Genomic DNA, 12225 nt, shown 5'->3' with positions numbered 1-12225 from the left:
TACATGCAAATATTTATTTGAGTGCCTACTGTATACTTTATGCCAAGTGGATACAGTTGTCTGGAATTTGTTTTCCTACTTCTGCTGTAAAGCTGGCCCTTTTCCAAACTTTACCTATTCATTTCTCCCTAAAATGGCTTTGTTTCTTTCCTTCTTTCCAATGTGTGCTGCATAAAGGCAGACAATTTACAGATGAAAGGTGTATTTGGTATCTTAAGATTCTTGAATTCTATAGTAAGCTGAAATTTTAGTTAAAAAAGAAAAAACTTGTTTCCCAAAAAAGAAATAAACATTAAGATGTAAATATTTACTACTTACAGATACCAGAATTATATTTGCGTATCCTATCTCAACAAGTTGGTTCTAATTCTTAAGTTCTAATAGATGATATTAAAACTTTGAGCTATTTAAAGAGAAAGTTCATTTCTTTATGCTGTCATTAAAACTGTTCCGACTCTAATTATCAGGTATCTCTGTGGAAAAAATAGATTTAAGCTAACAAAAGTAAGATAGAAATTATTTGTTTGCAGTTTTTTTGAGACAGAGTCTTGCTCTATGGCCCAGGCTGGAGTGCAGTGGCACGATGATTTCGGCTCACTGCAGCCTACGCCTCCTGGGTTCAAGCAGTTCTTGTGCCTCAGCCTACCAAGTAGCTGGGACTACAGGCACACATTAGCATACCCAGCTAATTTTTGTATTTTTGGTAGAGACAGCGTTTCGCCATGTTGGCCAGGCTGGTCTTGAACTCCTGGCCTCAAGTGATCTGCCTGCATTGGCCTCCCAAAGTGCTGGGATTACCGGCATGAGCCACCATGCCTGGTCATAAGATGGAAATTATATATATTGTACGCGAATGAAATTAAATTTATTTCAAAGTCCAGGCCAGCCACAGTGGCTCACATCTGTAATCTCAGCACTTTGGGAGGCCAAGGTGGGCAGATTACCTGAGGTCAGGAGTTCGAGACCACCCTGGCCAACATGGCGAAACCCCATCTCTACTAAAAATACAAAAATTAGTCAGGCATGGTGGCGGGTGCCTGTAATCCCAGCTATTTGGGAAGCCGAGGCAGGAGAATAGCTTGAACCCAGGAGGCGGAGGTTGCAGTGAGTTGAGATTATACTACTGCGCTCCAGCCCAGGTGACAGAGCGAGACTGTCTTAAAAAAGAAAAAAATTAGAGCCCAGAATTTTCTCCAGATGCTTTCAAAAAGCTAGACATTCTGTATACTAAATGACTAAAAAGTTTATCTATAGATGTAGAAAAATTAATACAGGTTTTAAATGTGCATTTAGTAAATTCAGAATTTGAATTTTTCTTTTTATTTGCAGCTCAGATCGTCTGATAGAAGAGACAATAAGGTAGGAATAAGTTTTTGTTTTGCTTTGTTGGTTTTTGTTTGCACATAAATTTAATGAACAGTGTTACAGCTGTTTCAGAATTAAAGAAAAAACATTTTAATGAACAGATCAAAGTTCGTTTATCCTCCTTAAAGATGAAATTTTTACTATGTCATTCCCTTACAAGAGACATTCGACACCCAAAGTAACATTTCCATAGTTACTTTAATTAAGCTGTTTTACTTAGGTTAATTTTTCCAATTAATTTATACTTAATATTTTCAATCTCAGTCTTTTTATTCTCACTTTTTAAAGGAAAGCGATTTAAAGCATAATTTGATAAATAGCTTTATCCCATTCATATAGACTTTGCTGTTATAGCACCTGCAGAAAATCTACCGCAGTAATAGTTCATAGTATCTGTAATAACATTGAACTAGTTTCTTGCTTAAGTTAAGGGACATTTATTTGTTGTTTTGAACTGCTTAGCTTTCTAGGTTTGACGAATTTGAAAATATCTATTTTATGACAGTAAAAAAGTACATGAACTAGGTCTCTGTGCTCTAGAATTCACCAGTGTGTAAAGCATTGGTTTTCAGGAAAGGTAAATCAAAGTACATGACAATAACAAACATTTGTATTTTTTTTTTTTTTTTTTTTAGATGGAGTTTCACTCTTGTTGCCCAGGCTGGAGTGCAGTGGTGCCATCTCAGCTCACTGCAACCTCTGCCTCCTGGGTTCAAGTGATTCTCCTGCCTCAGGCTCCTGAGTAGCTGGGATTTCAGGTGTGTGCCACCACGCCCGGCTAATTTTTTGTAATTTTAGCAGTGACAGGGTTTCATCATGTTGGCCAGTCTGGTCCCGAACTCCTGACCTCAGGTGATCTGCCCACCTCGGCCTCCCAAAGTGCAGAGATTACAGGTGTGAGCCACTGCGCCCAGCCACATTTGTATTCTTACCATGGATATTGGGCTTGTGCTAAAAGTACTTTGCATGCATTATTTTATTTGATTTTCTCAATAACCCATTAGATAGACACAAATCATTAGGAACTATCTCCAAAACAAAAAAGGAATTAAGTAATTTGCCTGTGGTCACATGACTAGTAAATAGTATTAAGGATTCAGAGCCTTCAGTCTTAGTCTAACTCTAGAAACAGAGCTCTATTGAAACCACTGCTATATTTACCACATTGTAGAAAGAATACAAGGTTTCGGGTCTGATTTGGTTTGGAACCTGCCGGTGCTGTTTATTAGATCTTAGATCTCTGTTCTTTAGACAATTTACTTTAACTTCTTGGAACTTTCATTTTCTTATCTGTTTAAAAATACAGTATTGATGATAATACTTATCTGTAAGACTGTTAAGGATAATGTGAGGAAAATGCCTGATCTAATACTAGGTAATCTGTAAATGGTAGCTATATTATTAATACCAATCCTTTCTTTTTTAGCTTTTTATTTTGATATCATTTCAGATTTCAGAAAAATTTCAGTAGTGAAAAGAAGTCCTATATACCCTTTACGCAGCTTCTACAAAGTTTAACATACATTGATGCTCTTTACTCCTAAATATTTCCGTGTTCATTTCCTAAATATCTGTTTCTTTTGTACGGCTTCATGGATTCTTTATTCAATGGATTAGAATATTTTCCATCATTAATCATCTTTAATACATTATAATCTTTTATAACAATAAGCCATGATTGTGTCTTGAATTTTTGTTTAAATTGTATGTGCTGAGCCTTCCACCTGAAGAAAGTTTTCACAGAATTGCCTAATGTTGACTGAAGTTTCTTCCTTGTAACTTTTCCCTTTTCGTCAGCACATGAGATCTGATCACATTTTGTCAGGAATTCTTTACTTAAAGTTTCCCAATCATCCTTTTTCTTTTTTCCTTTATTTCCCTTTCTTTCTGCCTGCTCTTCTAGGGCCAGCCTGCCTTAATTAAGCTTTCACTTCAGAACTGGCCTATTTAAGGGCTGGTAATATGAGTATAAAAACTTGGGGTACCTCATAGGACAAAAAAGAAATTAAAAGGAACAATTGAGAACCATTGAATTGTTACTATTGTTACTATTATTTTGCTAGTTAAAAAACATGTTATTAGGTCTTTTATTTCAGTATTTTCCCTTGTTTCAAAATATGATAGGCGTTACCAGAAAAGTTTCACTGAGTATAAAGCTAGTTATGATTTCTTTTTTTTTTTTTTTTTTTTTTTTTTTTTTTTTTGAGACGGAGTCTTTCTCTGTCCCCCAGGCTGGAGTGCAGTGGCGCGATCTCGGCTCACCGCAACCTCCACCTCCTGGGTTCACGCCATTCTCCTGCCTCAGCCTCCCGAGTAGCTGGGAATACAGGCGCCCGCCAACACGCCCGGCTAATTTTTTGTGTTTTTAGTAGAGACGGGGTTTCACCATGTTAGCCAGGATGGTCTCGATCTCCTGACCTCGTGATCCGCCCGCCTCAGCCTCCCAAAGTGCTGGGATTACAGGCTTGAGCCACCGCGCCCGGCTGCTAGTTATGATTTCTGATGAAGAATATAAAATTTGTGTCAAATAATATTTTTGCATATTCCATAGGGAAAAATTTACCTTTTCCTTTTAGAGATACATTTTAAAACTATGTGAGCAACTGAATATAGATGTCAATAAGTTTGACATCAACATATTGAAAAGAATTAGCATTTTTAATATTTATAAATCCATTTCTAACCTTTAAATATATGACTTGCATTATCTGTTGTTGAAAAAAGCGTGACTGAGTTCAGTTCACAGAACAGGTAACAGGTAAGAAAGTGGAAGTTCCTGTAAGCATATCAATGATTTATCATTTTAAAAGCATTATATATTATTTAGAGCTTATATTTTGCTTCTAAGTATTTGACCCTTAAAATAACAGCCTAGATTTCATTCTGCTTGACTCTAAGTCATGAAATGAGAAAGCATGTCTAGATATACTTTGTGGTACTGGAAATCATGCATCTTCAACAAGTTAACATAATGTATGATGATGATATCTATTCCCCAAGGAATACAAAGTGCTTTGCAGAAATTATTTTTTAACCTCTGTCCACTTGTGAGTCAAAGTCTACAGGAAATGGTGATAGTTCCAGTTTAAAAAACAAAAGCAGGCCCAGCATTGTGGCTCATGCCTATAATCTTAACACTTTGGGAGGCTGAGGCGGGAGGACTGCTTGAGGCCAGAAACTCGAGTCAGCCGGAGCAATATAGTGAGACCCCATCTTTACAAAATTGTTTCTAAAAAGCCAGGCATGGTGGTGCACATCTGTAAGCCAACCACTTGGGAGGCTGAGGCAGGAGGAGCACTTGCACCCATGAGATCAAGGCTGCCATGATGGTGCTACTGCAGCCCCACCTGCATGGCACAGTGAGGCCCTGTCTCAAAAAAATAATAATATGTCATTCAAAGATTGATATATGGGCCAGTATAGGTTTGAAAGCTGTTACTTTATACAAGACCATAGTATCTACATGTAGTACCTTGTGAACTTTTTTACAAAACAACCACATTTTCAATGTATCATATTTTGTCATAATCTCTCAAACTGAAAAATTATGAATAAGAACTAAATGATGCAAAAGAAGTTGTTTGTTAAGCTCTTCTTGTGTTCCTTTCATTTGGGGATCAAAAATTCAGTGTATTGCGTGGTTGACATTGCTCCCTCCTTCTGCTGTAATCTTGACTGGTGATTCTCTACACCTCCAACATTGTTCTGGTCCTAGATGTCCTTCTTCCATTATCCTAAAATAATTTCCTCTATTGGATTACCTACTTCTTGAGATTAGTGCCTTCCACTTTCTTACTTTATTCCCTTATTATGCTGAACCATGTCCTTAGTAGCTTCCTGAGAAAGAACAGGAGGTAAATTGTTTTGGACTGCCCACATCCAAAAAGTCTTTATTCTGCTGATATTCTGGATTCATTATTTAATTTAACCAAGATAGAATTCTGAGTTGGAAATAATTTTGAAATTTTTAAAGGCATTGTTTCCAGTATTGCTTCTAAAGTCCAGGCTGGACACAGTGGCATGCGTCTTTTCCAGTCCAATGCTCTGGGCATTGAGTGAACTCTTAGAATCTGGAAACTCATCTTCAGTTCTTGGAAATTGTCTTACGTTCTTTATCATTTTCTTCCCTCTTCTTTCTCTGTTGTTTCATTCAAAAAAATATTAAAAAGGTTATGTGTTGGGCCTTCTGAATTGATCCTTTCTTACCTTTTCTCTGTTTCTGTTGATCTTTTTGTTTAACATTCTGGGAGATTTACTGAATTTCTCCTTCCAGTTCTTCTATTACATTTTTATATCAGCTCTTCATTTAATTTACATGAGCTCTTTCCTGAGAGACAGATACACACATTTATGTGTATGTTTTGTGGATGTAATAATCTTTCGTCTCTCTGAAAACATTAAATGTAATTTTATTTTAGAGTTTCTTGAGCTTCCTTTATTGCCCGTTTGCTCAGCCTCACTTTTCTGTTTGCTGGTGGTTTATTTGAACTCTGCCTTCCATGTTACCTCCTCACACATCTAGTGATTATTGGCTGTTACTTCATATTTAAGGGTGTGACTCCAAAAGAGGATAAGCTTCCAATCACTCATTGCTGTTACTCAGGCTGGACTGCAGTGACATGATCATGGCTCACTGCAACCTTGACCTTCTGGGCTCAAGCAATCCTCCCACCTCAGCATTCTGAATAGCTGGTACTACTGGCACACACCACCATGCCCAGCTAATTTTTTTTTTTTTTGGTATTTTTCTGTAGACATGGCGTTTCTCCATGTTGTGAAAAGAATGTGTGTTGGGAAGCTCATCCTGTGAGCATAGGGTGGTGACACTTGTTGAGTGTTAGGCCTCACCGTACATGATCAGGCGGACCTGGCCATTTCACTGGGGATTTCAAATTGCCAGACCTCTATGTCTCTTCTCCTGAGCTAGGTCTTCTACTGGTCTAGGGGCAGCCACCTAGCTGCATGCGTTAGGAAAGGCAATTTTGGAGTATGGCAACTCCTTGTGCAAATTTCTACAAATCTCCATTTTTAACCCTACTCCACAGTTCTGCCCTCAGAGAGACTGATCCCTTCCAGTCTTGAGCGTTCCCGAGATCTGTGGAAAACTTTTTAAAATCATTGCTTGACTCATAATTTTATTGAGGTGCATCACAGTGGTGGATTTGGAGCTGCTAATGTGTTTTTTTGTTTGTTTTGGTTTTACCCAGTTACATTTCTTTATTCTGAAATGTCATTTCAAAAGACCAGACCATAATACTTCCACATGAACAGATATTTTTCTAGAATAGGCCTAAAAGTATTGGGAAGATGGGATTGTCAGCATTAGAACACATAGGAAATCAGGACCCTGGAAGAACTGTAATATTCTCTAGGACCTTTTCATTTTCTAAATTTGCAGAGATACAGCCTGTGATTTCAGTTGAAAGTGATCCAAATCCTAGTATGTCCATGTTAATTGTGTGTGTAGCTTCAAATGTTATTTAACATTTCTTAGTCAAGTGGAATTTTTCTAATGTTCTTTTCATTTTTCTTTTATTAGACACTTGTATATTATAAAAGTACAGTGTTCTTACTGTAACAACTTAAATAATACTAAAATGGATAAAGAAGAAGTCGGCTGGGTGCAGTGGCTCACACCTGTAATCCCAGCACTTTGGGAGGCTGAGGTGGGCGGATCATGAGGTCAGGAGATCAAGACCATCCTGGCTAACATGGTGAAACCCCGTCTCTACTAAAAATACAAAAAATTAGCTGGGTGTGGTGGCGGGCACCTGTAGTCCCAGCTACTCAGGAGGCTGAGGCAGGAGAATGGCGTGAACCCGGGAGGCAGAGGTTGCAGTGAACCAAGATTGCACCACTGCACTCCAGCCTGGGTGACAGAGCAAGAGTCCATCTCAAAAAAAAAAAAAGAAAAAGAAAAAGTCAGTCTCCTGGTAGTACCCCTCCATTCTTAACCCCTGAAGCAACTTATGTTAACTGACAGTTGTGTATCTTTCTGATAACCTTTTTCACTGTCATACAAACATCCCCAAAGATGTTTGTTTCTGTAATTATTAGAGGATTCATATTCTATACATTCTGTGGCTTGCATTAATCACTCAATATGTTATAAACATCCCTTCAAGTTAATAGAAATACTACTAACTGTTGGTTTTGTTTTGTTTGAGACCGCGTCTTGTGCTGTCACCCAAGCTGGAGTGCAGTGGCGCGATCTCGGCTCACTGCAAGTGATTCTTCTGGGCTTCAAGTGATTCTTCACCCTCAGCCTCCCAGTAGTAGCTGGGGTTACAGGCGCTCACCACCATGCCTGGCTAATTTTTGTATTTTTAGTAGAGAAGAGCTTTCACCATGTTGGCCAGGCTGGTCTTGAACTCCTTGGTCTCAAGTGATCCACCTACCTCAGCTTCCCAAAGTGCTGGGATTACAGACGTGAGCCACCGCGCCTAGCCCTAACTCATTTTTTTAAATAACCAAATACTATGTAATCACTGCCTGTGATTTCAGTTGAAAGTGATCTAAATCCTAGCATGTCCATGTTAATTTTGTGTGTGTGTGTGTGTGTGTGTGTGTGTGTGTGTGTGTGTGTGTAGCTTCAGATGTTATTAACATTTCTTAATCACTCAGGTAGGATTTTTCTAATGTTCTTTTCATTTTTCTTTATTAGATATTCATATATTATCAAAGTACATTTGTATATTATCAAAATGTTCTTATTGTAACAACTTAAATAATGTAAAATGGGTAAAGGAAAAGTCAATCTCCTGGTAGTACCCCTCCATTCTTAACCTCTGAAGTAACTTGTGTTAAGTGACAGTTGTGTATCTTATTGAAACACAACTTTTTCACTGTCATACAAACATCCCCAAGGATGTTTGTTCCTGAAAATATTAGAGCATTCATATTCTGCACATTCTGTAGCTTGCTTTGATCACTCAGTGTGTTATAAACATCCCTTCATGTTAATAGAAATAATACTAACTCATCCTTTTTAGTAACCAAATACTCTTTCATAGTATGGTTATATCATAATCTACTATACCATTCAAATGTTACTTCCAGTTTTGGGGGATTTTTTTTTTTTGGTCTTTTTGCGGCTGCTGTTTGTTTTTTACTATTCCAAAAATGCTTCAATAAATATTCTTTTACAGATTGAATGTTGCTTATCCAAAATACTTGGGACCAGAAGTCTTGGGGATTTCTGATTTTCAGATTAGGGATGCTTAACCTGTATATACCTCCTTACACACTTTTGTTTCTCTTTTGCCATCTCAAATCTTGAAATTCAAGTTTTGATTCATGTGTCATTTGTTTAGAATACTCCCTCTAGCATTTCCCTTCAATAAGATACATGGTGGTTTACTCTGTGAGACCTTACCTGGCCAAAAATGTGTTCACTCAGCTCCCAGATAGGTCCAGCTATGAGAGCCTCTTAAGCAGTGGCATATCAGGCAGTGATGCATCCATCACTGGGCAAAGCCCAGCAGCTCTTCCCCTTAGGGGCTGGGTATCACACCAGCTACAAGACTATCGGCTCTCTGCTTGTCATCTTTCTGGCTGCATGTAGCAGTCCTTTCCCAGCTGCAGTGCCTGGGAGCAGTTTCACTGCAACTCCTGTATATGCAGATCCATAGTCTTCCACTGTCTGGGTTCCTCAGGAAGCAAGGAAGCCCTAGGTCTTTGCCACAAGCTTGAAGAAAAATCTAAGCTTCCCTGTTGTCAGTTCCCTGGTTCTCTTTTCACTTGAGAGAGTATAGCCCTCCACCTGGCTTTCTTCCCTGGAGATCTCAAGGGAGCTTGGGGCTTCAGATGGACCCTCCCTAGTGTGTCTGCTTTTGTTCTTGTGCTACTCCATGGAGGAAATGGACCAAAGGTCAGGTCAGGAATTTATACTGTCACCATCATCTTCCCCAAATCTCAATCTCTTGATTTTTTTAAAAAAAATAGATACTTTCAAAATTGCTCAACAGCATTTCATTTTCTGTTGCTATTTATCATGTCAACATGCAAAGCACTCCTCTGGTGTGTTACATATCAAAGTGGATACTGACCCTGCCTTCTAGGGCTCTAATGTCCAGAGAGATAAGACTATGGGAAATGAATAATCGTGGAAGTGATAGCAAAATGATACTACCTTAGGGCCAAGCTTGGTGGCTCACACCTATAACTCCAGCACTTTGGGAGGCGGAGGTAGGAGGATGGCTTGAGCCCAGGAGTTTGAGACCAGCCTGGGCAACATAGGGAGACCCCATCTCTAGAAATAATTTAAAAACTAGAAAAAAAAATTAGCCAGGCATGATGGCACATGCCTGTATTCCCAGCTACTCAGGAGCCTGAGGTGGGAGGATTGCTTGAGCCAAGGAAGTCAAGGCTGCAGTAGCCACAGTCACACCACTGGAATCCAGCCTGGGCGACAGAGCGGGACCCTGTCCCCCAACCCCCCCAAAAAAGGATATTAACTCAGAGATCTTTTAAACAGGACATCAAGGCAGTCACATGGAAGAGATTGTGTTCTATAAAAAGTGACTTTTTCTTTTCTCTTAATCTTTTCTCTTTTTTTGAGACAGGGTCTCGCTCCATTATTCAGGCTAGAGTGCAGTTGCTTCATCACAGCTCACTGTAGCCTCTCCCTCCTGGGCTCAATTGATCCTCTCACCTCAGCCTCCCGAGTTGCTGGGACTACAGGCACACACGTCTAGCTAATTTTTTATTTTGGTAGAGATGGGATTTCGCCACATTGCCCAGGATGGTCTTGAACATTTGGGCTCAAGTGATCCCCCCACCTTGGTCTTCCAAATTTGGTGCTGGGATTACAGACGTGAGCCACCACAGCCAGCTGTTTTAGCCACGTTTAATGAATCTGTGATCTTTGTCAGCCATCATGGAAACCCAGCATAATGTTGCACCCATGCCTAGTTGGTTCTCAAGTAGAATTTTGGAACATAATCTCTTCATAAATTAAGGGCTGGTTGCGTATTCATATTTTATGATATTTTATATTTCTTTTCTGTTTTTATAATTATAATTCCCTTTCAACAGTTTTTCCTGATTAAAGATATTTTAGTAGCTGGCTTCTTTTTAAACTGTTTTTAAACTTTTTACAGTTTTTAAACTTTAAATTTTAAGAAGCGTTTGTAATATGTGATTTGTCTGTTTATGTCTTGTTTGTTATTTTGAAGCAAACAGGAAGTGGCTTACTGCCTTGTATAAAAAGATATCAGAGAACAGTGGAGTCATTTGGAAAAAGCACAGTGGTAAAGTGGTTTCAGAAGTGATTTTTTCCCCTTATTTTCTGGCACAGTGCTTTCTAAGATGATGCTGCTCACTGTAGTTTTCTTTCACTTTTAAGGGCGTGATGGTTCCAGGCAGGATAATCTTAAATGGTGATTTGTCATCTCTTTTTCCCCTTGCAGCATTGCTATGGCAACAAAAGAAAATATGACTTCACAGAGAGGAATGTTGAAGTCAATTCACAGCAAAATGAACACCTTGGCCAGTATCCTTTTCGAATGTTTGCAGTGTGTGTTTTGAGGGTAGAGGGGAGAAGTGTCTGTGTGTGCTTTCATGGGGGGCAGGTTGCCATCATCAGTAGCAGTAGAGCCCATCAGTAATTGCATAATATGAATATACTGTGCATTCCTACTTTGTGAAAGTTTATGCTCCTTAGTACCATTCCTAAAAGACTGCAACTCAGAAGTTTCTTACTACTAGATGTAGAAGAAAAAAATTATAAATGTGAATTTAAAAATTATTCACCAATTTCTTCTACATTTTAGAAAGCTTTTAAATTCGTGTTAGAACTCCACACTATACATTATTCTTACCTAAACATGATAAATTATATGCCTTTTCTTTTTTGTTTTTCCCATTTAGAGATAAGTCAGTGGCAGATGCTTGGGAGGGGGAAGGAAGGAGACAGCCACCCGTATGGATGAGCTGTAGCTACTGATGGAGTTTGTAACTCTATGCACAGGCTGAATTCTGGGATACATTTTCCACTTGTTTGTTGTAACCTCTACTTTAAAATGTTTCAGTTTTCCATTTTAAATTAGGATTACTAATACTTCCCAGAAACTCACTAGGGAACCAGAAAAGCCTGGCACTCTTGAGTCATTTGATTCAGCGAACCTCCGAAAAGACACGCCTTCGAGGCAAAAAGCCTTCCTCCCCAACTGCCAAAGGGGGAGGACCTAGAATTTTCAAAAGCTGAGTATCTTGTGGTCCTAGATAATTTGAGGTCACTTTTAGTTTGATATGTCTTTGCCTAAGGAAAAGACTATCCTGATGTGTGCTGTTATTCTGCAGTCTGCTGTGAATGTTGTTGTTGGCCTTGTCACCCTAAGTATAAAACCACGTGTCCAAAATCACATTTTAGATAGGGCTATAAAATTTACAGAGTGCGGTTATATACATTATCTTATTTTACTAAGCTATGAACTCGATTGCCAGCCAGAAAAGCTGATTAGTGAATATAAGAGTTTGTATTTAGTGAAACTTTTGAAGCTTTGAAATAGAAGTGAGTCAGATAGCTAATGATTTAAAGCACTAAAGCCTTTCTCAATTGTTCATTAGAATTTACCACCACTCTTCTTTGTGACCTCTTCTCTACTACTCTGTAAGCATCTCTCCTGTAAGTTCTCTCTCTCTTTTTTTTTTTTTTTTAAAGACAGAGTCTCACCCTGTTACCCATCCAGGCTGGAGTACAGTGGCACGATCTCAGCTCACTGCAACCTCCAACCTCTCAGGTTCATGCAATCCTCCCGCCTCAGCCTTCCAAGTAGCTGGGACTACAGACGTGTGTCACCACGCCCGGCTAATTTTTGTATATTTTGTAGAGACGGGGTTTCACCATGTTGCCCAGGC

General features: G+C 38.9%; 1 protein-coding gene across 6 annotated transcripts in view; it reads left to right on the top strand.

Moving 5' to 3' along the window:
* Window positions 1-12225, top strand: part of GOSR1 (golgi SNAP receptor complex member 1) — a 47235-nt gene that overhangs the window by 32213 nt on the left and 2797 nt on the right. For 5 of the 6 annotated variants that reach the window (XM_032163099.1, XM_032163098.2, XM_032163101.2 and 2 more), the window contains 2 exons: window positions 1330-1359; window positions 10776-10858. In XM_032163099.1, coding sequence (XP_032018990.1) covers window positions 1330-1359; window positions 10776-10858 — 113 coding nt within the window. The remainder of the gene's footprint in view (window positions 1-1329; window positions 1360-10775; window positions 10859-12225) is intronic. The other variant, XM_032163100.1, reaches the window with a different exon arrangement.

This window comes from Hylobates moloch, unplaced genomic scaffold, assembly GCF_009828535.3.
Source record: "Hylobates moloch isolate HMO894 unplaced genomic scaffold, HMol_V3 SCAFFOLD_10, whole genome shotgun sequence".
NCBI classification, from domain to species: domain Eukaryota; kingdom Metazoa; phylum Chordata; class Mammalia; order Primates; family Hylobatidae; genus Hylobates; species Hylobates moloch.
The sequence above is the reverse complement of the archived record's forward strand: the minus strand, read 5'-3'. Positions and strand labels throughout refer to the sequence as shown.